Genomic DNA, 27,592 nt, shown 5'->3' with positions numbered 1-27,592 from the left:
AATTAAATTAACCATCCTATTTGATAAAAGAGCTCCTATTTTAAGGCCAGAGGCCCTATGTGTAGTCTGGTCAAAGAAATTGCGTGACTCAGAGAAACTCTATTCACTTTTTTGAGCCAAAGCTTTCTCTTGTGTAAACGAATAATGATATTTACCTCTCAGTATTGTGATGGGGTGAGATGAAATAATGGATGTGAAAACCCCGGCTCTGAGCAGAGAGCTCATTATAGCGATCAGGGAGGGCGACCGGAAGGAAAAGGCAGGAGCCCAGACCTTGAAAGGTTTGGCAAGGCCTGGATTTGGTTTGATTTTAGGCTGTCTTTTCCTAACATTCAACAGGTATTCACTTATTAATGGTACAGTACAAAACCCGCAAGTGGGTTTTTTAACCACACATCTTCGCAAGGAGGCGTAGCGGAAGCCTGGCGCATGCGCAAAGAGAGCATCGTCGGTTGCGCTTCGGCCACGTCCTACAACTCCCAGCATGCTCCGCACACGCGTCGGGCGCGTCGCCGACTGCTGAGGTAGCTCTGTAGCGCGGGGAATTTCGAGTGGCAGCGGAGCGCTGGAGACCAGTGGGTAGCGGACCCTTCACCTTCTTTAGGGGAGGCCATGGACTCCCTAGTCGAGCCCCGGTGGCCTCCGGGCCTGGCAGTCATGAAGGTGAGTGCTTCGGGGAGGTCGGGGGCGTACGACGTCCGCGGGAGGCCAGCCCCGCCTTGAGGAGGAGAAAGGACGAGGCGCCAGCGCCGAATTGGGCCAGGATACCCGGCTCTGCGTTGCCATTTGCCACCGCGTGGATCTGGGCCTCAGTTTCTTCCTCTCCTGGGAAGTACCGGGGACAGGCCTTGGTCCCTTATGGTGAGCCTAGGTTGGCTGTCGTATGGGACGGGGTATTCTGCCGTTCAGTCACAACAATCACAATGATGTGGAAAGAAACACTTACTCTAAACGGTGGAAACGACAGTGATACCTAATCCTTTCTTAGAGCTTACTGCGTGCCAAGCATTATGTAAACTCTCCCAGTACTTTGGTGAAGAATCTCCCACAGTGACACCGGACACGGTTTGGAGTGGAGCTTGCATCAGAAAACATTTATTTAATCACCTAGCAAAGCGGGCAGTCTCCTTTACATTCTCATTCATTTCTTCTAATTACCCTCAAGAAGCCTAGTGCTACTTTGCCCTTATTCCTCCCTAACGTGTCCTAACTCTTGATAGTTGTGCATCCTCTCTTTTAAACAAAGAAATCAGGACTCAGGTTTAGCACTAGCCTTTCTTTTTTGTTTTTTTCGGCACGCGGGCCTCTCACTGCTGTGGCCTCTCCCGTTGCGGAGCACAGGCTCCGGACGCACAGGCTCAGCGGCCATGGCTCACGGGCCCAACCGCTCCGCCGCATGTGGGATCTTCCCGGACCGGGGCACGAACCCGTGTCCCCCGCATCGGCAGGCGGACTCTCAACCACTGCACCACCAGGGAAGCCCTAGCCTTTCATTTTATTGAAGTCTTTCACTCAAATAACATTGATTTTTGTGGCTACTTTGTTTTTGGCAATGCATTCCTGTTTCCATGGACGGTAGTGGTGAGTCCTGGATTCCTACTATGTTTGGTCAAGAGCAAACACACCATTCTGTACTAGCTAAAATCAGTTGCTTGTTTTTTCTCCTTGTTCTGTGATTATTTCCGTTTGTGACTGAGCACAATCATGTTCTCCTTCTGTTGCTCAGTTTTGTAAACTACGAATTATGGTATCTGCCCCACTGACTCATAAGGTGACTTTGAGAATTAAGTGAAGGGACTTGGGGGAGGTTAAAGTAAGTATAAGGCCTTGTTCTCCCTGCCATCATCAGTGTCATCTACAGGGCTTGGTGACTGAACATCTCCCCATGTTGAAGAGCTGACATTGTGGAAGGATCTGGGAAAGCCGTGGTTTTGCAGTTGTGGTGGCTTTGGCTCCAGTGTGCAGTGGAGAAGAGCATAGATTTGAGTTCCAATGGTTCTGACTTAAATTTAGTCTCTGCCTTCTATTTAACCGTGTGACCTTGATTCAGTTACTTAACCTCTCTGAGCCTGGGTTGCCTCAACTATAAACTGGAGACAGAAATAGTTTATAAGGTTGGTTAAATGAGTTGATGTGTGTGGATAGGGATCCTGTCTGGCTTATTCACTGTGCCTAACACAATGCCTGGCACATAGTGGGTGCTCAAAAATTATTTGCTGATTGATTGAAGGTATCTAGAAGGTAGTAAGCATTAAATCAATATATCTTTATTATTATTATTAATGCTTAACATGTGTTAAGTATTTCTCTCCCTGCTTTTTATTTGTTGTCATGAAGATTATGAATTGGATAAGGGAAGTGGAAGCTTCCCCCTTCCACTTTCTCTAAGTTGAGGAAATCCCAGGGCATCCACTGGACTGAACATCTGTGCAAGAATGTTATAGCTCATCGGATGCGGTATCACTTCCACAGATCCTGCTCAGCACATCTGTCAGAACCACTCCTCCAGGAGAGGACGGTGATAGAGAAGAAAGCAAATAGACCAGGTGCCAGGGCTTTGGCTTCTGGTCCTGCCTCTGCTCTTGATTGATTTTCAACACAATCCTCTAGCTTTTTGTGTCAGTGGTAGCTTACCATCCAAAGTAATGGAAGATTTGGGCATTTGAATGTTTATTTCCCTGGTTTTACTGTAACAAAAATTTGTTTTTGACAGATTATAAAGGTAGAATGTGTATATAGTAGAAAAAAATTAAAATTTACAGTAAGATAAAGGAGGAAATGAAAGTTACCTAGCATCCTACCATCTAGAGAGAGCCACTGTTTAACATTTTCTCTTATTGTTCTTCAGTTTTTCTCATGTGTGATCATGCACACACATACCCACGATGTGTATATGCATTTAAATTTGGGATCGCTGTGGAGTCAACCTCTCGGATTTGATCCAATGCCTTATAAGCTCTATAGGCTTCATCTAAAAAATTGGCATAGGGCTTCCCTGGTGGCGCAGCGGTTGAGAATCTGCCTGCTAATGCAGGGGACATGGGTTCGAGCCCTGGTCTGGGAGGATCCCACATGCCGCGGAGCGGCTGGGCCCGTGAGCCACAACTACTGAGCCTGCGCATCTGGAGCCTGTGCTCCGCGACAAGAGAGGCCGCGATAGTGAGAGGCCCGCGCACAGTGATGACGAATGGCCCCCGCTTGCCACAACTAGAGAAAGCCCTCGCACAGAAACGAAGACCCGACACAGCAAAAATAAATAAATTAATTAATAAACTCCTACCCCCAACATCTTAAAAAAAAAAAAAAAAATTGGCATATAGATGCTATAGACCTCCTAAGATTGTTAAGGAGATTAAACTACATAGTTCTGTTGTTATGTATTATTGTTGTAGGTTTGTTCTCTGATTTTTTTTTGTTTGCATTAAAACATGAACATTTTTCCATGCATTAATTATTCTTTGAAAGCATGTTTCCTTTAATGGCAACAGTATTTCATATGTGAACTAGTAGAGACATTAGTCTTTTTGTTTGTTTGCATTTTTAAAATTTAGGTCATACACTCATGGTTCAAAAAGTACGCGAAATAAAAAGTAAAAGTCTTCCTCCAAACTTGTCCCTCATCTGTCCAGTTTCCTGACCCCTTTGACCATTATTTGTTACGTTCTTGTGTTCAGATTTTCATTCAGATTTACATTCTTATTCCCTCCTCCCTTTTTAACAAAAGGTCACAGACAGTGTGTACTGCCTGTACCTTACATCCTTTTTTCACTTTTCTTGGCAGTCTTTCCGTACCAGTACATAAGAGAGCATGCTCTCTCTCTCTCTCTCTCTCTTTTTCCTCTTAAATATCTGCTCAGTATTCTTTTGAATGAAATAACATTTTAGGGCTTCCCTGGTGGCGCAGTGGTTAAGAGTCTGCCTGCCAATGCAGGGGACACGGGTCCGAGCCCTGGTCGGGGAAGATCCCACATGCTGCGGAGCAACTAGGCCCGTGCGCCATAACTACTGAGCTTGCGCTCTAGAGCCCGCACACCACAGCTACTGAAGACCGCGTGCCACAACTACTGAAGGCTGCGCGCCTAGAGCCTGTGCTCTGCAACAGGAGAGGCCACCACAATGAGAAGCCCGCGCACTGCAACGAAGAGTAGCCCCCGCTCGCCACAACTAGAGAAAGCCTGCGTGCAGCAACGAAGGCCCAACGCAGCCAAAAATAATAAATAAATTAAATAAATAAATTTATAAAAAGAAAAGAAATAACATTTTAAATGATTTAGAAGATTTTAGGTTGCGAGAGAGATCCTTTCCTGTTTGCGTTTCATTCCAGATGGACGCACATCTATCTGACTTTGCAGATTGCCTGCCTCTTCCCTTCCTTCTGCTGTCACTGGCGCCAGCTCTTTCCAGGGCTTCCTCATCTGGCTACACCCTGTAGTACCGTACAGTACCGAGCAGAAAGCACTGGACTGACGGCCGGTAGACAGGAAGTTTTGTCCTGGCTTGACTCATGTGCTGTGAGCCTGCTCTGGATACAGGTTTACTCATTTGTGAAGTAAGGGTTTTAACTAGGTAATTTCTAGTGTTTCTCTTTAATATTCTCTGATCTGGTTCTTACCCTGTGTGGTGAATGGCTGCTGGTACCTTTCACCCCCGCAGTGAAAGTGGGCCAGGGAATGGGATCTGGAGAGGAGGAGGCTTGGAGGAGGAACTGGAAATACATGGCAAGTAGAAGAGAAATAGAGTAGCCCTTTTGTGATGGGCTGGCAACATGGAGTGGGATTCTGTACAGTGTCAGCTTTATCTTTCTGAAGTGTTCTCTGTAACCTAAGATTTGAATAAGTCATATGGGGGAGGTTTTCTCTCCCCTGCAGTTTATGTAGACTTAGCTTTTGAGTTTGAATATTTGACAAAGAAGTATTATTAAATTATTTTTTTAGGGGATGGAGAAGGAGTTCTGTGGCAGATGTTCCAGTCTTGGTGGCTTTCTGATAGGTGTGTATGTATTTATGCATTTCAGACAATAGATGATTTGCTGCGCTGTGGAATTTGCTTTGAATATTTCAACATTGCAATGATGATTCCTCAGTGTTCACATAACTGTAAGTATGTATTGTTTCTCTGAGTTACAAAAATGTGGTTTTTTTATATAATGTAGTATTATTTTAACACCAAAGATAAGTACACATTTATTATTTATTTCTCACCTTTAGCTCCTCTATCTTGAAGTTTTAGCATGGTCTTTTCCATGACCTCCCTCTTAAATATTGAATAGTTTTTACAAGGTTCCTATATTTTCTACCACCTCCCTCTTGGATACTTTTATGCCTTTTGTAACAGTCATAGGAATAAAGATTTTGATTACTATATATTGTGCCCGGCACTTTTAGATGTTAAATTTCAGATTTTTCATTTTTAGCAGGATAGGAGATAGGTGGTTCAACCAAGTAGTCCTTGGCATAGAATTTTAAAGTTTAAAAATTCCACTGGGAGAATTCTACAACTGAAGAGTATTGCAGACAGTTTTATCACTTAACTTGCTGTGTGATGGTGGGAAGACTCATATATTGAAATGTGCTTGTACTTCTCTTCGTAAGTCTAGTATGTACCTATTTTTTATACTGTAGTTTGACGTATTTAGTGCATGGGGTGCACTTGTCATTGTTCTGGATTTAGCCATCAGTTTATGGATTATCTAGGCTTATGATCGTTCTTATTCTCTATTTTCGAGTTGATTTGCCTTGGAAAGTTAAAAAAAAAGTTAGGCTTAAAAAATGGTTTTAGTGGATAGTAGTAGCTTTGGTGAAAAAGTTTCCATAGGGAAGACATAATAAGAGGATGGTGGTGGTAGCAACATGGGCATTAGAGATAAACTTAGGCTTGACTCTTAGCTCTCCACTTATTAGGTGGGTGAGATTGCAAACGCTCAACATTTCTTCAGATGTGAAACCCTGGTGAGTAGTTTCTGCCTTAGGAGATGGTTGTGAGAATTAAATGTACAGAGTGCAGTGTCTGGCACGTTACAGGGCCTTAATAAATCTTAGTTTCCTTCTAGGCTAGATTCATATTAGGAACCAAGATAAGTTTTGGGGATTGTTTCTAAATATGTGTTAAAATCACCTTTATTTAGGTATGATTTATATGTAGTAAAAGGCATCCATTTTAAGTGCGCAGTAAAATGTACAAGCGTCAACGAGTTTCAACAAATGTTTATACCAGATAATGACTACAATTAAGATATTAAACGTTTCTGTCACTTGGTAGAGTTCTTCCCATTACCAGTCAGTATGGCCCAGGGAATTATATGTGGGTCTGTTTCTGGATTCTCTTCTCTTTCATTGATTCTTATGTCTATCCTTGTGCCAGTACTGCACTGTCTTAATCGCGGTAGCCCTTCTAGTCAGTCTTCAAGTCAAGTCTTGTAACTACTTCAGCGTTGTTTTTCTTTATCAAGATTGTTTTGGTTCTTTTAGGATCTTTGCATTTTATATGCATTTCAATATAAATTTTAGAATCAGGTTGTCAGTTTCTACCAAGAAAAGCCTGCTGGGATGTTCCTTGGGATTGCACTAAATCTAGAGATCCATCTGAGGATATATGACTTTTTTTTTTGAGATTTATTTATTTTTTATTTATTTTTGGCTGCGTCGGGTTTTAGTTGCAGCACGTGGGATCTTTGTTGAGGCATGCGGGATCTTTCGTTGCAGCGTGCGGGCTTCTCTCTAGTTGTGGTCTGCAGGTTTTCTCTCTCTGGTTGTGGCGCACAGGCTTCAGGGCGCATGGGCTCTGTAGTTGTGGGGTGCAGGTTCCAGGACGCATGGGCTCCGTAGTGTGTGGCACTCAGGCTCTAGTTGAGGCGTGCAAGCTCAGTAGTTGTGGAACTCGGGCTTAGTTACCCTGTGGCATGTGGGATCTTTGTTCCCTGACCAGGGATTGAACTTGCGTCCCCTGCATTGTAAGGCAGATTCTTTACCACTGTACCACCAGCGAAGTCCCTATGACATCTTAACAGTGTTGTCTTCAATGTAAAAATGTTGTCCTAAATTAGAAATAAATCCCAGAAAATAGTCAGGATTATCTTAAAGCGAAAGGACAGCTTTATTGCTTGCAAGGTTTGCAAACAGGGATAGATATGCAGCCTTTGGCTGTAACCTAAAGTACCTTTGGGTGTAGGGGGTAAAGAGAGAGGGGTTTTTAAAAACAAACTGTAGAAGTCACAGTTGGGAGACTTGCAAAGAGGATTGGCTGGCCCCTGCAGCCTGACCACAAGTCCTTGAAACTTGACTATAGTTTTTGATGATTGGCTTGGTCATCAGAGCTTCTAGTTGGGGACGTTTCCAGGTAGAACCTTTAGCAGAATCAGAAGTCATAGTTTTCTGTTCTTGGTTTTAATGAGAACACAGAGTACGTGACTGAATCCGGTCTGTCATGACTGCCTGGCTCCGTTTTATTTTGAGTCCCTGTTAGCCACACTGGGCCCATTTTCTAAGTTCCTTACACAGGGATTCCTCTTATTTTTACTTTTCCTTAGGGGATTTTATTTTTATATGAACATGGTGTGTTCCTCCATTCTTTAGCTCTTCTTTAATTTCTCTCCACAGTGCTGTTAGTTTTCAGTGCACAGGCCTTGCACATAGAAATAACAGTTTTTTTGTATTGACTTTTAATCCTGTGATCTTGCTAAATTCACTTTTTAATTCCAGCATCTTTTTTGTTGATTCCTTAGGAATTTTTATATACACAATCGTGTCATCTGTGAATAAAAAGAGTTTTACTTCTTCCTTCCTTAATCTGCATGCCTCATATTTCTAGTTGTTAGACAAAGTACCTCTAGTAGAATGTTAAAAAGAAGTGGTGTAGGTGAATATCCTTTCTTTATTCCCAGTTTTATGGGGAAAGCTTTCAGTCTTTCAGGCATAATGTTAGCTGTAAGTTTTATCGTATTCTTAATACATTTTCATAAATTTATCAGGTTGAGGCAATTCGTCTTTGCTCTGAATTAGCTGAGAGTTTTTTTTTTAATCATGAATGGTTACTGAATTTTGTCAGGTTTGTTTTTTTTGCATGTATAGAGATGCTCATATGATTTAATTCCTTTATTTTAGAATATGATTAATTACACTGATTTGTTTTTAAATGTTATAACAACCTTGAATTCCTTTCAATAAATTTGTCCATTTAATCTAAGCTGTTGAGTTTATCAGCATAGAGTTTGAAAAATGCTACTCCCTAGGGACTTCCCTGGCAGTCCAGTGGTTAAGACTCTTCCCTTACACTGCAGGGGGTGCGGGTTTGATCCCTGGTCAGGAAAAGAAGTTCCCACATGTCACGCTGCAATGGCCCAGAAAAAAACAAAACAAAACAAAACAACCTACTCCCTACTGTCCTTCTCTTGTCTGGAGGATATGTAGTGATATTCCGTTTTATCCATATGCTAGAAAGCTGTGTTTTCTTTTTTTTCCCTTGATTAATCTAGCTAAAGGTTTGTCAATTTTATTGCTGTTTTCAAAGAACCAACTTTTGGTTCATTGTTTTCTGTATTTTATCTTTTTTCTATTTTATTGATTTACACTTTCAAAATCTTTATTATTTCCTTTCTTTTACTTATATGAGTTTAATTTGCTCTTATATTTCTAGCTTTCTAAGGTAGAAGATGAGATCAATATTAGACCTTTTCTAATATAAACGTTTAAAGCTATAAATTTTCCTTTAAGCCCTGCTTTAGCTGCATCCCACAAATTTTGATATGTGAGTTTTCATTTTTGTTTAAAGTATATGCTAATGTCCTTTTTGATTTATTTTTTGACCCATGAGTTATTTAGAAGTCTTTAGCTTAATTTCTAAAAATTTGGGAGTTTTCCTGCTATCTTCCTGTTATTAATGTCTAATTTAAATATGTTCTTTTCAAAACTCAAACAGTTATGTCTGATTTCAGTTTTTAAATCAAACTGAGACTTGTTTTATGGCCCACAATATGGTCATTCTTGGTTCATGTTTCACGTATGCTTTAAAAGAATGTCTATTCTAGTTGGGCGGAGTGTTCTATGAATGTCAATTAGATCAAGTTGGTTGATAGTGCTTTGTAAATCTTCTGTATCTCTGCTGGTTCTCTGTGTATTATTTTATCAATACTGAGAGAGGAGTGTCGAAATCTCCAAATATAATTGTGGATATGTCTGATTTTTCTTTTTACTTCTGTAATTTTGTGCTTTATGTATTTTTGAAACATTTTTATTAGGCACATACACATTTATGATTATTTTGTCTTCCTGATGAATTGGCTGTTTTATGATTGTGAAATGGCCCTCTTTATCCCTGGTAATGTTCTTTGTTCTAAAGTCTTCTGTTTTCTGATATTAATATAGTCACTCCCACTTCTTTAAGATTAGTGTTTTCACGGTTTGTCTTTTTCCATCCTTTTACTTCTCATCTACCTGTGTCTTGATATTTATATTGGACTTTTTTAGACAGTATATATTTTGGGTCTTCCCATTCAATCTAGTCTGAAAATATCTATTTTTACTCGGAATATTTAGACATACACTGTATAATATAGTAGCTGCTAGCCTCATATGGCTATTTATATTTCAGTTAAAATTAATTAAAGTTAAATAAAATTAAAACTTTAGATTCCCAGTTCCACTAGCCTAATTTCAAGTGTTGAATAGCACATGTGGCTAGTGGCTGCTGTCTTGGAGAGTGCAGATATCAAAACATTTCCATCATTGCAGAAAGTTAATTATTGGTAAGGGTGGATCTAGATATACTACCTTGCTTTCTGTTTTTTATTTACTCATCTATTTTTTCTTCTCTTCCAGCCTTTACAAAAAAAATTGAACATTTAAAAAATATTAAATCTTTTCCACAGTTGACTTATTAGTGCTACTTCTTTGTTTTATTATTTCAGCGGCTGTTTAAAATAGGCATCTTTAAGTTATTGCAGTCCCCCTTTGAACGATATTATACCACTTGACTAGTGTAAAACTGTTACACCTGTGCACTTCTTCCTTTTTTAAATTGAAATATAGTTGATTTACAGTATTATATTAGTTTCAGGTGTACAACATAGTGATTCAATATTTTTATAGATTGTACTACATTTAAAGTTATTATCAAATATTGGCTGTCTTCTCTGTGCTGTACAACAGCGGTCCCCAACCTTTTTGGCACCAGGGACTGGTTTTGTGGAAGACAATTTTTCCATGGACGCGGCGGGTGGGGGATGCTTCAGGTGGTAATGTGAGCGATGGGGAGTGATGGGGAGCAGCAGATGAAGCTTTGCTCGCTTGCCCGCTGCCCACCTCCTGCTCTGCAGCCTGGTTCCCCTGTTTCGGCACCCCTGCTGTACAATATATCCTTGTAGCTTACTTATTTTATAAATACATAGTAGTTTGTACTTCTCAATCCTCTACCCCTATCTTGCCCCTCCCCCATTTCCTTTCCCCTCCCCCATTTCCTTTCCCCACTAGTTCTCTCTATCTGTGAGTCTGTTTCTATTTTGTTGTATTCATTTGTTTCATTTTTTAGGTTCCACATATGAGAGATAGCATATAGTATTTGTCTTTCTCTGACTTATTTCACTAAGCATAATAACCTCCAGGTACATCCATGTTGTTGCAAATGGCAAAATTTCATTCTTTATTGTGGCTGAGTAATATTCCATTGTATATGTACCACCTGTTCTTTATCCATTCATCGTCTTTAAGTGATAGACAGTAAGTTGCTTCCATATCTTGACTGTTGTTAAATAATGCTCCTATGAACATTGGGATGCATGTATCTTTTCAAATTAGTGTTTTTGGTTTTTTTGAGGTATATACCCAAGAGTGGAATTGCTGGATCATATGGTAGTTCTGTTTTTAGTTTTTTGAGGAACCTCCACTGTCTTCCATAGAGGTTGCAGCAACTTACATTCTCCAGCAGTGTACTAGGGTTCCCTTTTCTCAACATCTTCACCAGCTTTTGAAATTTGTAGTCTTTGTGATTCCAGTCATACCGACAGGTGTGAGATGATCTCTCATTGTGGTTTTGATTTGCATTTCTCTGATGGTGAGTGATGTTGAGCATCTTTTCACGTGGCTGTTGGCCATCTATATGTCTTCTTTGGAAAAATGTCTATTCAGGTCCTCTGCCCATTTTTTAATTGGGTTTTTTTTTTTTTTTTTTGACACTGAGTTGTATGAGCTGTTTATATATTTTGAATATTAGCTCCTATTTGGTCATATCATTTGCAAATATTTCTCCCATTCAGTAGGTTGTCTTTTTGTTTTGTTGATGGTTTCTTTTGCTGTGCAAAAGCTTTTACGTTTAATTAGGTTTCATTTGTTTATTTTTGCTTTTATTTCCTTTTTCACAGAAGACAGATCGAAAAAACTATTGCTACGATTTATGTCAAAGAGTGTTCTGCCTGTGTTTTCTTTCAGGAGGTTTATGGTTTCAGTCTTACATTTAGATCTTTTGATTTTCTTTTTGTATATCGTGTGAAAATGTTCTAATTTCATTCTTTCTTTTTCACTAACTGCCTTTATTCTTTTTTTATTTTTTAAGAGATCTTTATTGGAGTATAATTGCTTCACAATACTGTGTTAGTTTCTGTTGCACAACAAAGTGAATCACGCATATGCATACACATGTCCCCATATCCCCTCCCTCTTGAGCCTCCCTCCCATCCTCCCTATCCCACCCCTCTAGGTCATTGCAAAGCTCCGAGCCGATCTCCCTGTGCTATGCTGCTGCTTCCCACCAGTCAGCTGTTTTACATTCGGTAGTGTGTATATGTCGATGCTACTCTCACTTCACCCCAGCTTCGCCCTCCCACCCCATGTCCTCAAGTAGGTTTTCTATGTCTACCTCTTTATTCTTGCCTTGCAACTAGGTTCATCAGTACCAATTTTTAATTTTTTGATTCCATATGTTTATGTGTTAGCATATGGTATTTGTTTTTCTCTTTCTTTTTTTTGTCTTTCCATGTCTTCATCCATTCTTTTTTTTTTTGGAATTTTATTTTATTTATTTTTTTATACAGCAGGTTCTTATTGGTTGTTTTTCTCTTTCTGGCTTACTTCACTCTGTATGACAGACTCTAGGTCCATCCACCTCACTACAAATAACTCAATTTTGTTTCCTTTTATGGCTGAGTAATATTCCACAGTATATATGTGCCACGTCTTCTTTATCCATTCATCTGTCGATGGACATTTAGGTTGGTTCCATGTCCTGGCTATTGTAAATAGTGCTGCAGTGAACATTGTGGTGCATGTCTCTTTTTGAATTATGGTTTTCTCAGGGTATATGCCCACTGGTGGGATTGCTGGGTCATATGGTACTTCTATTTTTAGTTTTTTAAGGAACCTCCATACTGTTCTCCATAGTGGTTGTATCAATTTACATTCCCACCAGCAGTGCAGCAGGGTTCTCTTTTCATCACACCCTCTCCAGCATTTATTGTTTGTAGATTTTTGATGATGGCCATTCTCACCGGCGTGAGGTGATACCTCATTGTAGTTCTGATTTGCATTTCTCTAATAATTAGTGATGTTGGGCATCTTCTCATGTGCCTCTTGGCCATCTATATGTCTTCCTTGGTGAAATGTCTGTTTAGGTCTTCCGCCCATTTTTTAACTGGATTGTTTGTTTTTTTGATATTGAGCTCCATGAGCTGTTTGTATATTTTGGAGATTAATCTTTTTGTCTGTTTCATTTGCAAATATTTTCTCCCATTCTGAGGGTTGTCTTTTCGTCTTGTTTATGGTTTCCTTTGCTGTGCAAAAGCTTTTTAGTTTAATTAAGTCCCATTTGTTTATTTTTGTTTTTATTTCCGTTACTCTAGGAGGTGGGTCAAAAAAGATCTTGCTGTGGTTTATATCAAAGAGTGTTTTTCCTATGTTTTCCTCTAAGAGTTATATAGTGTCTGGTCTTACATTTAAGTCTCTAATCCATTCGGAGTTTATTTTTGTGTATGGTGTTAGGGAGTGTTCTAATTTCGTTCTTTTACACGTAGCTGTCCAGTTTTCCCAGCACCACTTACTGAAGAGGCTGCCTTTTCTCCATTGTATGTTCTTGCCTCCTTTGTCGTAAATTAGGTGTCTGTCTGTGCATGGGTATGTCTTTGGGCATTCTGTCCTGTACCATTGATCTGTATTTCTGTTTTTGTGCTAGTACTATACTGTCTTGATTACTTGTAGCTTTGTGGTATAGTTTGTAGCTTTGTGGTATAGTTTGAAGTGGGGGAGCCTGATTCCTCCAACTCCGTTTTTCTTTCTCAAGATAGCTTTGGCTGTTCGGGGTCTTTTGTGTTTCCATATGAATTGTAAAATTTTTTGTTCTAATTCTGTGAAGAAATGCCATTGGTGGTTTGATAGGAATTGCATTGAATCTGTAGATTGCTTTGGGTAGTATGGTCATTTTCACAATATTGATTCTTCCAATCCAAGAACATGGTATATTTCTCCATCTGTTTATGTCATCTTTGATTTCTTTCATCAGTGTTTTATAATTTTCTGAGTACAAGTCTTTCACCTCCTTATTCAGGTTTATTCCTTGTATTTTATTCTTTTTGTTGTAATGGTAAATGGGAGTGTTTCCTTAATTTCTCTTTCTGATTTTTCATTGTTGGTGTGTAGAAGTGCCAGAGATTTCTGTGCATTAATTTTGTATCCTGCAGCCTTACAAAATTCATTGATTAGTTCTAATAGTTGTCGGGTGGCATCTTTAGGATTTTCTATGTACAGTATCATGTCATCTGCAAACAGTGACAGTTTTACTTCTTCTTTTCCTATTTTTATTCCTTTTATTTCTTCTTCTCTGATTGCCGTGGCTAGGACTTCCAAAACTATGTTGAATAAGAGTGGCGGGAGTGGACATCCTTTTCTTGTTCCAGATCTTAGTGGAAATGCTTTCACTTTTTCACATTGAGTATGATGTTTGCTGTGGGTTTGTCACATATGGCCTTTATCATGTTGAGGTAGGTTCCCTGTATGCCCATTTTCTGGAGGGTTTTTTATCATAAATGGGTGTTGAATTTTGTCAAAAGCTTTTTCTGCATCTATTGAGATGATCATGTGGTTTTTATTCCTTAATTTGTTAATATGGTGTATCACATGGATTGATTTGCGTATATTGAAGAATCCTTGCATCCCTGGGATAAATCCCACTTGATCGTGGTGTATGATCCTTTTAATGTGCTGTTGTATTCTGTTTGCTAGTATTTTGTTGAGGATTTTTGCATCTATGTTCATCAGTGATATTGGTCTGTAATTTTCTTTTTTTGTGATATCTTTTTCTGGTTTTGGTATCAGGGTGATGGTGGCTTCATAGAATGAATTAGGGAGTGTTTCTTCCTCTGCAGTTTTTTGGAAGAGTTTTAGAAGGATCGATGTTAGCTCTTTTCTGAATGTTTGATAGAATTCGCCTGTGAAGCCATCTGGTCCTGGACTTGTGTTTGTTGGAAGATTTTTAATTATGGTTTCAATTTCATTACTAATGATAGGTATGTTTATATTTTCTAATTCTTCCTGGTTCAGTCCTGGAAAATTGTGCCTTTCCAATAATTTGTCCATTTCTTCGTGGTTGTCTGTTTTATTGGCATAGAGTTGTTTGTAGTAGTTTCTTATAATCCTTTGTATTTCTGCAGTGTCAGTTATGATTCCTCCTTTTTCATTTCTAATTTTATTGATTTGTGTCCTTTCCCTTCTTTTCTTGATGAGTCTGGCTAATCAGTTAAACTGATAAATCAGTTATCAGTTTTGTTTATCTTCTCAAAGAACCAGCTTTTAGTTTTATTGATCTTTGCTGCTGTTTTCTTCATTTCTATTTCATTTATTTCTGCTCTGATCTTTATGATTTCTTTCCTTCTACTGACTTTGGGATATCTTTGTTCTTCTTTCTCTAGTTGTTTTAAGTGTAGGATTAGATTGTTTATTTGAGGTTTTTCTTGTTTCTTGAAGTGAGATTGTATTGCTATAAACTTCCCTCTTAGAACTGCTTTTGCTGCGTCCCGTGGGTTTTGGGTCGTTGTGTTCTCATTGTCATTTGTTTCTGTGTATTTTTTTATTTCTTCTTTGATTTCTTCAGTGACCTCTTGGTTATCTGGTAGCTCACTGTTTAGCCTCCATATATTTGTGTTTTTACACTTTTTTTCCTGTAATTGATATCCAGTCTCATCACGTTGTGGTCAGAAAAGATACTTGATACAGTTTCAATTTTCTTAAATTTTTGGAGGTTTGATTTGTGACCCAGGATGTGATCTATTCTGGAGAATGTTCCATGTGCACTTGAGAAGAAAGTGTATTCTGCTACTTTCAGGTGTAATGTTCTATAAATATCAGTTAGATCTATCTGGCCTGTTGTGTCACTTAAAGCTTGTATTTCCTTACTTATTTTCTGTTTGGATGATCTATCCATTGTTGTAAGTGGGGTGTTAAAGTCCCCTACTATTATTGTGTTACTCTTGATTTCTCCTTTCATGGTTGTTAGCATTTGCCTTATGTACTCAGGTGCTCCTATGTTGGGTGCATAAACATGTATAATTGTTATATTTTCTTTTTGGATTGATCCTTTGATCATTATGTAGTATCCCCCCTTATCTTTTATAACAGTCTTTACTTTATTTATTTATTTATTTTGTGTGTGTGTGTGGTAAACGGGCCTCTCACTGTTGTGGCCTCTCCCGTTGCAGAGCACAGGCTCCGGATGCGCAGGCTCAGCAGCCATGGCTCACGGGCCCAGCCGCTCCGCGGCATGTGGGATCTTTCCGGACCGGGGCACGAACCCGTGTCCCCTGCATCGGCAGGCGGACTCTCAACCACTGTGCCACCAGGGAAGCCCAACAGTCTTTATTTTAAAGTATATTTTATCTGATACGAGTATTGCTATTCCAGCTTTCATTTGATTTCCATTTGCATGGAATATCTTTTTCCATCCCTTCACTTTCAGTCTGTATGTGTTGTTAGGTCTGAAGTAGGTCTCTTGTAGACAGCATATATACAGGTCTTGTTTTTGTATCCATTCAGCCAGTCTGTCTTTTGGTTGGGACATTTAATCCATTTACATTCAAGGATATTATTGATATTTAGGTTCCTATTACCATTTTCTTAATTGTTTTGGGTCTGTTTTTGTTGGTCCTTTTCTTGTGTTTCCCTCTTAGAGAAGTTTCTTTAGCATTTGTTGTAAAGCTGGTTCGGTGGTGCTGAATTCTCTTACCTTTTGCTTGTCTGAAAAGCTTTTGACTTCTCCATCGAATCTGAATGAGATCCTTGCTGGGTAGAGTAATCTTGGTTGTAGGTTTTTCTCTTTCATCACTTTAAGTGTATCCTGCCATTCCCTTCTGAACTGAAGAGTTTCCACTGAAAAATCAGTTGGTAACCTTATGGGGATTCTTTTTTGTGTTATTTTTTGTTGTTCCCGTGCTGCTTTTAATATTTTTTTCTTTGAATTTAATTTTTGTTAGTTTGATTATTATTTGTCTTGGTGTGTTTTTCCTAGGGTTTATCCTGTATGGGACTCTCTGTGCTTCTTGGACTTTCCTATGTTAGGGAAGTTTTCAACTATAATCTTTTCAGATATTTTCTCAGACCCTTTCTTTTTCTCTTCCTCTGGGATATCTATAATTCGAATGTTGGTGCGTTTAGTGTTGTCCCAGATAGTCTTCAGTTCTGTTTCATTCTTTTTTTCTGTATTCTGCTTCTCGGTGGTTATTTCCACCATTTTGTCTTCTAGCTCACTTATTTGTTCTTCTGCCTTGGTTATTCTGTTATTGATTCCTTCTAGTATATGTTTCATTTCAGTTATTTTGTTGTTCATCTCTGTTCTTTAGCTCTTCTAGATCTTTCTTAAACATTTCTTGTATTTTCTCGATCTGTGCCTCCATTCTATTTCCGAGATTCTGGATCATCCTTACTATCATTACTCTAAATTCTTTTTCAGGCACATTGCCTGTTTCCTCTTCATTTATTTGGTCTTGTAGATTTTTACCTTGCTCCTTCATCTGTGACATATTTTTTTTGCCGTCTCATTTGTTTTTCTTTAATGAGTGGGATTGTGTTCCTGTTTTACTGGTTGTTTGGCCTGAGGCTTCTAACACTGGGGTTTGTAGGCTGTTGGGTAGAGCTGGGTCTTGGTGCTGAGGGGAGGAACTCTGTGAGACCTCACTCTGATGAATATTCCCTCGGTCTGAGGTTCTCTGTTAGTCCAGTGGTTCGGACTCAGAGCTCCCACTGCAGGAGCTTTGGCCCAGCCCCGGACTTGTGAACCAAGATCCTGCAAGCCACCTGGGGTGCAAAACAAACAAACAAACAAAGAAATGATAACAAAGTAAAAAATAAAATTAGACTAGGAAACTAACATACCTGTTAGGAAGAATATAAAAATAAAAATTTAGATGAATCAACAACCAGAATGCACAGTAGTACCATAACAGTGAAAAAGAGGAGGAGGGGGAAAAAAGGGTGCGGGGGAGGCCTTGGCTGTGGAGGGCGGGGTCTAAGCAAGGGTGAGCTTTGGGCGATGGACGGGGCCAATGCTTAGGTCCCACAGGGCTGGAAAAGGCCCTGGGGGCTTTGGGGGCTGGGGCTTAGACTCAAGGAACAGAAGGGGCCCAGGTGTGCCCCCCACCCCTGGTCTTGGAGGGAAGGGGATCTCACCTGGGAGCCCAGCAGGCTTTCTGGGCTCAAGTGGGCAGGGCAAATGCCCTCCTCTCCTTTCCTCTCCTGTTCCTCTGGTCTGTGAGGGCCCCTCTCACCTGCCTCTCCTGATCTCCCCGGTCTCCCTCCTATGCCCCCAAGGAGCCACATGGCCTGGAGGGGGGTTTGGAGGGCAGGGGATTGGCCTGGGAGCTCAACAGGCTCCCTGGGCCTGAGTGGGTGGGGCAGTTGCCCTCTGCTCCTCTCCTGCTCCTCCTGGAGGGCCTCTTCTGCCTGCCTCTCCTGATCTTCCCTGCCTCAGGGGTGCTGATCCTGCCTGGCCTTCACTTCTCCTCCTCCTTCAGTCCCCCTGTGTCCTACTGCTTCACTTTGGGGTTCCTCCCATCTCCTTGGGCGTCAGAGTCCCCCACCAGCAGCTGGTGGGTGCCCTAGTTGTGGGGAGATGCTAACTCTGTGTCTTCCCACACCACCATATTGACTCTGCCTTCTAATTTCATTCTTTTACATGTAACTATCCAGTTTTTCCAGCACCACTTTTTTTGAAGATAATGTATTTTCCCCATTATATATTTTTGCCTTCTTTATCATAGATTAATTGATGATAAATGTATGCGTTTATTTCTGGTCTCTCTTTTCTGTTCCACTGATCTATGTGTCTCTTTTTGTGCCAGTACCATGCTGTCTTGATTACTGTAGCATTGTAGTATACTCTGAGGTCAGGTAGCATGATACATCCAGCTTTGGTCTTTTTTCTTAAGACTGCTTAGGCTACTTGGGGTCTTTTAGGATTCCATATAAGTTTTAGGATTGTTCTTTCTATTTCTGTGAAAATGCCATGGGTATACAACTGTGTGCTTCTCTTCCCCCCCTTCTGTCATCCTGTTGTTGTCTTTCCTTTTATGATGTGCACGTGTACTACAGACACAATACATTGTTATTATATTTGCTTTATTTATTTACTTTCTATAAATTTACTTATTTATTTATTTACTTTTGGCTGCGTTGGATCTTTGTTGCTGAGCCCGGGCTTTCTCTAGTTGCAGCGAGTGGGGGCTACTCTTCATTGTGGTGTGCGGGCTTCTCATTGTGGTGGCTTCTCTTTGTTGCAGAACACAAGCTCTAGGTGTGCAGCTTTCAGTAGTTGTGGCACATGGGCCCAGTAATTGTGGCTTCTGGGCTGTAGAGCTCAGGCTCAGTAGTTGTGGTGCATGGGCTTAGTTGCTCTGCGGCATGTGGAATCTTCCTGGATCAGGGCTCAAACCTGTGTCCCCTGCATTGGCAAGCGGATTCTTAACCACTGCACCATCAGGGAAGTCCCTGTATTTGCCCTAGACAGCTCATTATCGTTTAAGACAAATTTAAAAATGAAATAGTAGTCTTTTATATTTAGGCACATTTATCATTTCTTATACTCTCCTTTGTATACATCAACGTTTTCTTCTTATGTCGTTTATATTTTCTCTGTTGCATTTCTTGTAGCACCAGCATGCTGCTAATGAATTCTCTCAGCTTTTGTTTCCCTGAAAAAATTATTTCATTGCTTTTTGAAAGGTGTTTTCAGTGGGTATGCAGTTCAAATTTAAATTTTTCTCCTTTCTGAATGTCATTCTACAATTTTCTGGCTTGACTAGTTTCGGATGAAACCAGGTGTGTTAGGTTTTTTTTTATAGTTTTCTGTATATAATGTGCCTTTTTTCTTCTGGCTGCTTTTCAGATTTTCTCTTTGTTACCAGATTTTAGAAATTTGTAATGTGCTTTAGTGTGATTTACTTTGTGTTTGTACTGCTTGTGGTCCATTGAACTGCTTCAGTTTATGGGTTTATACTTGGAAAAAATTTAACTCTTTCTTTGAGTATTTTTCTGTTTACACACCCACCTCCACACCCGAGCTCCAATTCAGATTATACTTTGTTAGACCTTTATTAACTTTATTCCACTACTTTATGTTAATCTATAGACATTGAGGCTCTGTTTTTTTTTTTTTCTTTTCCTTTTTGGTAATCTCTACCCACCCCATCCTTTTTGTGCTTAATTTTGGATAATTTATATTGTTATGATTTCAAGTTTATTGATCTTTTATTCTGCACTGTCTCATCAACTGTTAGTCTCATCCAGTGACATTTTCATTTTAGATATTGTATTGTTCCTCTCTAGAAATTTTACTTTTTTAGTATCTTCCATTTCTTTCCTTATTAGGTTCCTGTGTGTGTCTATTTTAATCCTTGAATATATTGAACATATTCTAATAGCTAGTTTAACCTCACTGTCTGCTAATTCATTATCTCTCTTGTTTCTAAAACTATCTATTGATTGATTCCATCCCCCCCCCCCCCCCCCCCCCCCCCCCCTCTTTTAATACCATTTTTTTTTTTTTTTTTTTTTTTTTTTTTTTTTTTTTACACTTCTGGTTATAGAGCACATTTTTTTTGCTTCTTTGCATTTCTGGTAATTTTTGATTGGATGCTTTCCATTGTAGTTTTCACATTTTTGAGTGTTTAGATTTTGTTGTATACTTTATTGGAGTGTTGGGTTTTGTTGTGGAAGGATTCTTTTTTTGTTGTGGAAGGATCAGATTGGTTCTGTCAAGTTTTGTTTCTAAGCTTTGTCATGATGAATCTAGAGTAACCTTTTTTATAGGACTGAAGTGGGGGAAGGGTGAGAAACACATAACATAAAACCTTCTCCATGAACAAGTTGGTAAGTGTATAGTATAGTATTGTTAACTATATGTGCATTGTTGTACAGCATGTCTTTAGAACTTTTTCATCTTGTATGACTAAAATTCTGTACCCATTGCACAGCAGCTACCCTTTTCTCCCTCCCCCTGGCCCTGGCAACAACCATTCTATTTTCTGCTTGTATGAGTTCATTTAGATACCGTATATAAATATAGTCATGCAGTATTTTCCCTTCTGTGATTGGCTTATTTCACCTAGCTTAATATCCTCGAGGTTCATCCATGTAGTGGCATTTGACAGAATTTCCTTCTTTTTTAAGGCTGAATAACATTCCATTTTATGTCTATAGAGAGCATATATTTTTTTAATCTGTTCATCCACTGGTGGACACTTGGGTTGCTCCCTCCTTTTGGCTCTTGTGAATAATGCTGCTATGAACACAGGAGTGCAAATATCTCTTTGAAATTCTGTTTTCACTTCTTTTTGAACAATACCCAGAAGTGGGTTGTTGGATCATATGGTAACTGTATTTTTAATTTTTTGAAATGCCTCCATACTTTTTTCCATAGTGACTGCACCATTTTACATTCCCATCAACAGTGCACAAGGGTTCTGATTTCTCCACGCCATCACCAACGCTTGTTATTTTCTTTTCTTCTTTTTCTTTTTCTTCATAGTGGCTGTCCTAACAGATGATGTCATTATGGTTTTGATTTGCATTTCCTGGATGATTAGTGACGGCGACGATCTTTTCATATACCTGTTTGCCATTTGTATGTCTTTGGAGAAATGTCTTTTCAAGTTCTTTGCCCATTTTTAATCAGGTTACATGTTTTTTTGTTATTGATTTACAGGCGTTTGTTGTATGTTTTGATATTTTTGGATATTAACTCATCAGGTATATGGTTAGCGAATATTTTCTTATGTTTCATTAGTTGTTCTTTTATTCTGTTGATTGCAGAAGCTTTTTAGTTTGATGAAGTCTCACTTGTCTATTTTTGCTTTTATTGCCTGTGCTTTTGGTATCATATCCAGGAAATCATTCCTAAGACTAATGTTATAAGGCTTTTTCCCTTTATATTCTCCAGGCAGCTTTATAGTTTCAAGTCTTTATTCTTTTGCAGTGGAAATCCAGTTTTCCCAGCACTATTTGTTGAAGAGACTGTCCTTTCCCCATTGTGTACTCCTGGCACCCTTTTCAAGGACCATTTGACTGCCTATGTGTGGGTTTATTTCTGGGTTCTCTATTCCATTGGTGTACATTCCTGTCTTTATGCTAATACCATATTATTTTGATTACTGTAGATTTGTAATATGTTTTGAAGTCTGGAAATATGAGACCTCTAGCTTTGCCTTTCACATTATTTTGGCTATTCATGGTCCTTTGTGGTTCCATTTGAATTTTAGAATTGACTTACCTGTTTCTGCAAAAAATACCATTGGTATTTTGATAAGGATTCCATTGAACCTGTGGATTGCTTTTGTTAGTATGAGCATTTTAACAATGTTAACTTATCCAGTCAATGAACATAGAAGTGTCTTCTGCAGTTTCTTTCAGCAGTGTTTTATAGTTTTCAGTGTACTTGTCTTTTGCCACCTTGGTTAAGTTTATTCCTAATTATGTTATTCTTTGGGGTGCTATTGTAAATGCGATTGTTTTCTTAATATCTTTTCTGGATTGCTAGTTTTAGAAGTGAAACTGACTTGTGCATTTTGATTTCGTATCCATCAACTTCGCTGAATTCATTTATTAGTTCTAACAATTTTTCTTGTGGTATCTTTAGAATTTTCTACATATAAGATTATGTCATCTGTGAACTGAGATAATTTTACTTCTTCCTTTCTGATTTGGATGTTCTTTATTTCTTTTTAACGTTTAATTCCTCTAGGTAGGACTTCAAGTACTATGTTGAATAGAAGTGGCAAGAGTGGGCATTGTTGCCATGCTTCTGATCTTAATGGAAATCATTGGGTACGCTATTAGCTGTGTGCTTTTCATAATGGCTTTTATTATGTTGAGGTAATTTCCTTCTAATGTTGTTGAGTTTTTTTTTTTTATCACGTAAGGGGGTTGAATTTTGTCAGATGCTTTTTCTGCATCTATTGTGAGATGATCATATGATTTTTATCCTTGTTCTGTTAGTGGTGTAACACATTGATTTTTGTATGTCAACCTATCCTTGCATCCCAGGAATGAATCCCACTGGGTCATGGTGATGATACTTTTAATGTGTGGTTGAATTCAGTTTGCTAATCATTTGTTGATGATTTTTCATCAGGGATATTGGTCTGTAGTTTTCTTGTAAATGTCTTTGGTATCAGAATAATCCTTGCCTCATAAAATAAGTTTGGAAGTGTTTCCTTCTCAATTTTTATGAAATGTTTGAGAAAGATTGGTGTTAATTCTTTTAATGTTTGCTAGAATTCTGTGGTGAAGCCATCTGGTTGTAGGCTTTTCTTTGTTGAGAGATTTTTGATTACTGGTTCAGTCTATGCACTAGTTTCAAGTCAATTCGTATTTTCTATTTCTTCATGAATCAGTCTTGGTACGTTCAACTTGTTGGTATATATTCTTCACATTAGTCTCTTTTAACTCTTTTTATTTCTGTGGCATCAGTTTTAATGTCCCCTCTATCATTTCTGATTTTATTTACTTGAGTCTTCTCTCTTTTTTTCTTAGTCTGGTTAAGGGTTTGTCAGCTTTGTCAGTCTTTTCAGGAACCAACTCTTAATTCCATTGATTTTTTTTTTCCCTATTCTCTTTTGTTTATTTCTGCTCTAATCTTTACTATTTCCTTTCTTTCAGTAACTTTGGGCTTAGTTTGTTCTTTTTCTAGTTCCTTGATATGTAAAGTTAGGTTTTTATTTGAGATTTTTTTTCTTGTTCTTTGTGTAGCCATTTACTTCTATAAACCTCCCTCTCAGTGGTGCTTTTGCTGCATCCCTTAAGTTTTGGTGTGTTGTGATTTCATTTTTTAAAACATTTTCTGATTTCCCTTTTCATTTCTTCTTTGACCTGTTGCCTGTTCAGGAGTGTGTTAATTTCCACATATTTGTGAATTTTCCATTTTTTTTCTTCTGCTATTGATTTCTAGTTTCATTCTGTTATGGTCAGAAAAGATACTTGATGTGATTATTTTCTGACTCAACATGTAATCTCTCCTGGACAGTGGTCTGTGTGCACTTGAAAAGAATGTGTGCTCTGCCGATGTTCTGTATATGTCTATTAGATGCCTTTGGTTTATTGTATTGTTTAAATCCTCTGTTTCCTTGTTGATCTTCTGTCCTGTCCATCATTGAAAGTTGAGGCATTGAAACTTTCTACTATTATTGTTTTGCTATGTGTTTCTCTAGTTCTGTTGGTGTTGGCTTTGTGTGTTTGGGTGCTCTTTTATGGTGTCCTGTAAGTCCCTTAGGCTTCTTCTTTCTTTTTCCTTTTTGTGCCTATGAATGAATAATTTCAAATGACTTGTCTTTAAGTGCATTGATTCTTCTGCTTGATGAAGTCCACTGCTGGGCTCTTCTGGTAAATTTTTCATTTCAGTTTCAAGTATCCCCTGCTTTTCAAAAGTTTGCTTTATAAAACTTCCCTTTTATGAAAGACCTACATTAGGACCAATTTCCATTAACCAAAAGAAATCTGAAGAGGATTTTCACTTTTACAAAAAAAAAGGCAAAAGGTGAAAATAGCCTTCAGTATTTTTTTTGAATGAACTGTAATAGGAGTGGTGTGCACCCTGAACAGCGAGAGTGGCACCCCTGGCAACTACACTCAGCATTGCAGCATCAAGCCGCCATAGCTTTGAACTGTGTCTGTGAGTATCTGTGTTTCATCTTGCTTTATTTTGTGCATCTTCACTTTTTCACTTTATGCCATTTTGGCTTATGAAAGTTTTCACAGGGACAGTCAACTTTCAGATGGTGGGGGAAACCTGTATTATAGCCTTCATCTCTAAAATTTCTGTTTGGTTCTCTTTTGTGTTTTATGTCTGTGTTGATACTTTCGTTTTGTTCATGCATCATTTTCCTTAGTTCATTGAGCATCTTTATGATGGTTATTTAAAATTTTTTGTCAGGTAATTCATACACATCTGTTTTTTTAGGATTAGTTTCTGGAGATTGGCCATGTTTTCCTGTTTCTTTGTATGCCTTGTTACTCTTTTGGGATCCATGCATTTGAAAAAACAGTCACCTTGTACAGGATTTACAGACAAGCTTCATATAGGGAAAGCCAGATGTTCCTGCACTAACTCACCAGCCAGCCCAGCTAGAGATTCTGGGGACCTCTTAAACCTTTTCTGTGGATGGATCTTCTCTAGACTTATGAGTATAGTTAGAGATGTTTTACTGGTTTCTTTTTTCATTACTGTGTAATCTTTTGCTGCTTCTTGTATCTGTGGTACTTCAGAGTATTTGGAATTGCAGCAAACTGCCCAGCTCTTTTTTGTTGCTAGTGGCCCCCAGGCGCTAGAGTATGCCAGGCCCCATCAGAACTCCAAGTCAGGCAAGGTAGAAGCAGCCCCTCGGGCAGCCCCTTGGAAAATCTGAAATACTGGTTGCGTACTTCTCTCTTCTCTTTCTCTCCAAACGAGAAGCCATTGAGTTATATCAGCCTCCATCTGTATTGTGGGTCCTCTGGAGCAGTGTCCCAGCTCTTTTTTGTTCTCGTTAGTCTCCAGGCATTTAGAGTATGACAGGTCTCTTCAGTACTGTGAGTTGGGTGAGATAGGCCCAAGTCCCTTGGGCAGCCCCCTGAAAAGCTGGAACGTTGGATGCACGTTCTTCCCCAAGAGAAGCTGAGAGGTGGGAATTTCTCCTGCTCACTCCCAGGGGAGGGGTAATGGTGAATGAGTGACTACTCGTGCAAACTGTCACCTTTGTTCTCAGCCACTCCAACCTGGTCCCCTTTCTTGTCAGTAATTAGATTCAGGCAAGATGGAAACCAGTCCCTGGGGCAGCCACATGAAAAGTCTGAACTTTTCATATGTGTTTCAATCTTCTCTTGCTCCCTTCCCCCGGAGTAGGGAGTGTCTTTCTGATTATGTGGTGCTGAGACGGGTAGGAACTCTGGCAAGTGAGTGCCACAGGTTTTCTACTGGCTTTGATATGGCTGCTTTTGTGCTTGCCTTGGGGTATAGGAGCATCTTAACTAGTATCTGGATTTCTCACAAAGGGAATAGGTTTATGTATAGTTGTTGATTTGTGTTTCCATGGGAAAAGTAGGGTCTGGCTTCCTGTTCTGCCATCTTGCTGACATCACCCACTCTCTATGGCTAATTTATTCATATACTAAGGTATGAGGTTCTGCGGTGTCTACTCAATGCCCATGCATTTAGTGAGGTTCCTCCAACCTGCCTGCTAGAAATTTCATGAACTCTTGACGCTTTGTTACCTCTCCAGTTATTGTTCTTTCCCTGGAAGTTGATCTTTGTTTGGCCTTATGGATTTTCACGCCTGTGTATGTGCAAATTTGCGTTCAGCCATAGAATCGAATGGATTTGTATTCATATTTCTGGAGGTCTTTCTGTATGTAGCATCTTTCTTTCTGGTACTCTGCCCTACAAATTCTAGCTTCCTGGATTGCCCTGAACTCTGATCTATGTTTCTTCAACTAGCAAGACTGATGGGCTTTTGGCTTTCCTCCCTGCACTGTGGTCCAAAGTCTGAAAATTTAGAAAGAGTTGTTTTATATTTTCCCCTGGTATTTTAGTTGTTTACAGAAGGAGGGCAATTCTGTATATTGGTTACTTTCTCATGGACAGAGATGGAAGTCTACTCTGTATATTTTAATCATGTCATTTTAGGGAAGAAAGACTTGACTTTTTATGAAATCAGTGAACTCAGCTGAAAAATTAACCTTTACTTCCATTCTTTTTTTTTTCATGTTTCTTTGTCACATACAGTTGTCACTGATGTCATTCTTTATCTAAGAGGAATTCAGTGGAGAATACTTCCAATAATGATAATTTATTTTATGAGCACTTATTTTTCATACTCTACCTGTCATGATTCAGTAGGCATTTTCTACTAATCATCAGTTGTCACAGGTTCCCTCAAGACTAAAAGTTGCTCTGGGTCTGTAATTGTTTTAATGGCACAAAAGCCCCCAGAGCTTAGTAGAAGCCAGACTTAGCTATCGTGTTTTGCTATCATCTTGGATTGACTAGAATTGGTGATCCAGAATCCTAGCCACTTTGCTGTTCCTTTCCTTAAACATTTCAGGATTTGTCATTTTAAATTCCTTTATTCGGTTTTCTTATGTTAGCTTTTTGGGTGTAGGTAATGAATTCTGCATTTGCCTATCTGCTGCTATTAAGGTTTGAGTGGGATGCAGTGGCAGAATGCAGGACAGTTAAATTGATCCAAATTCATGCTATTAAAGAGTACATTTTGAGGGAGAGGGCCTGGACTTAACTCCAATCCATAAAACACCATTAAGTGAGAATGTTCTCACTAATAGATTCATCTGCATAAGTGCCAATTTACTTTGCACTTGCAGTTTTTCTGACTTGTTAATGGAAGATGGTCACAATATTTACTGCTAGGTGAAATCATTGGCTTTTAGGCACTGTTAAATTACCACTATTTTAAAGATGGACCAGCAGTCATTTTTATTTTTCTTTTGTGGATTTTTGACTCACAAAATTAATTGAGGCTTGTGTTATAATAAAAAGCAATTTAGGGCTTCCCTGGTAGCACAGTGGTTAAGAATCCACCTGCCAATGTAGGGGACATGGGTTCGAGCCCTGGTCTGGGAAGGTCCCACATGCTGCGGAGCAGCTAAGCCCGTGTGCCACAACTACTGAGCCTACGTGCCTAGAGCCCGTGCTCCACAACTAGAGAAGCCACCGCAATGAGAAGCCCGTGCACCGCAATGAAGAGTAGCCCCCTCTCCCCGCAACTAGAGAAAGCCCATGCACAGCAGCAAAGACCCAACACAGCCAAAAAAAAGCAATTTAATTTTACTAAAAAAAAAAAGTGAAATGTGAAATGTTCCGTTTACTGACTTTTTCTAAATTAAGAGGCAATGTAAGATTCTTTTAGGCAAATAGTGTTATTCTTCTTTATCATTCTTAGGAGGCAGCACTGTGAAGCAAGACGGGAGAAAAGAGTTACACATACAGAAGGGACATATAGTTATGCAGAACTGCCCTTATGGAGATGCTGGAGTGCTGGTTGTTAGTTGGAGGGATGTTGTTCTCTTATCAGCTAACTGGTCACTTAATACTGCATTTGGAGGCAGAGGCCAGCTTTCTCACCTTTTTTTTTTTTTTTTTTTTT

The 27,592-nt window shown here is 39.1% G+C and overlaps 1 protein-coding gene across 2 annotated transcripts in view; it reads left to right on the top strand.

The window, feature by feature from the left end:
* The first annotated feature begins 549 nt into the window (after positions 1 to 549).
* RAD18 (RAD18 E3 ubiquitin protein ligase) overlaps positions 550 to 27,592 on the top strand; it is a 123,171-nt gene continuing 96,128 nt past the window's right edge. The window contains exons 1-2 of one of the 2 annotated variants that reach the window (XM_007463714.1): positions 550 to 663; positions 5,015 to 5,096. In XM_007463714.1, coding sequence (XP_007463776.1) covers positions 613 to 663; positions 5,015 to 5,096 — 133 coding nt within the window. In that variant the 5' untranslated portion in view covers positions 550 to 612. The remainder of the gene's footprint in view (positions 664 to 5,014; positions 5,097 to 27,592) is intronic. The other variant, XM_007463715.1, reaches the window with a different exon arrangement.

This window comes from Lipotes vexillifer, unplaced genomic scaffold, assembly GCF_000442215.2.
Source record: "Lipotes vexillifer unplaced genomic scaffold, Lipotes_vexillifer_v1.1 scaffold1387, whole genome shotgun sequence".
NCBI lineage: Eukaryota > Metazoa > Chordata > Mammalia > Artiodactyla > Lipotidae > Lipotes > Lipotes vexillifer.
The sequence above is the reverse complement of the archived record's forward strand: the minus strand, read 5'-3'. Positions and strand labels throughout refer to the sequence as shown.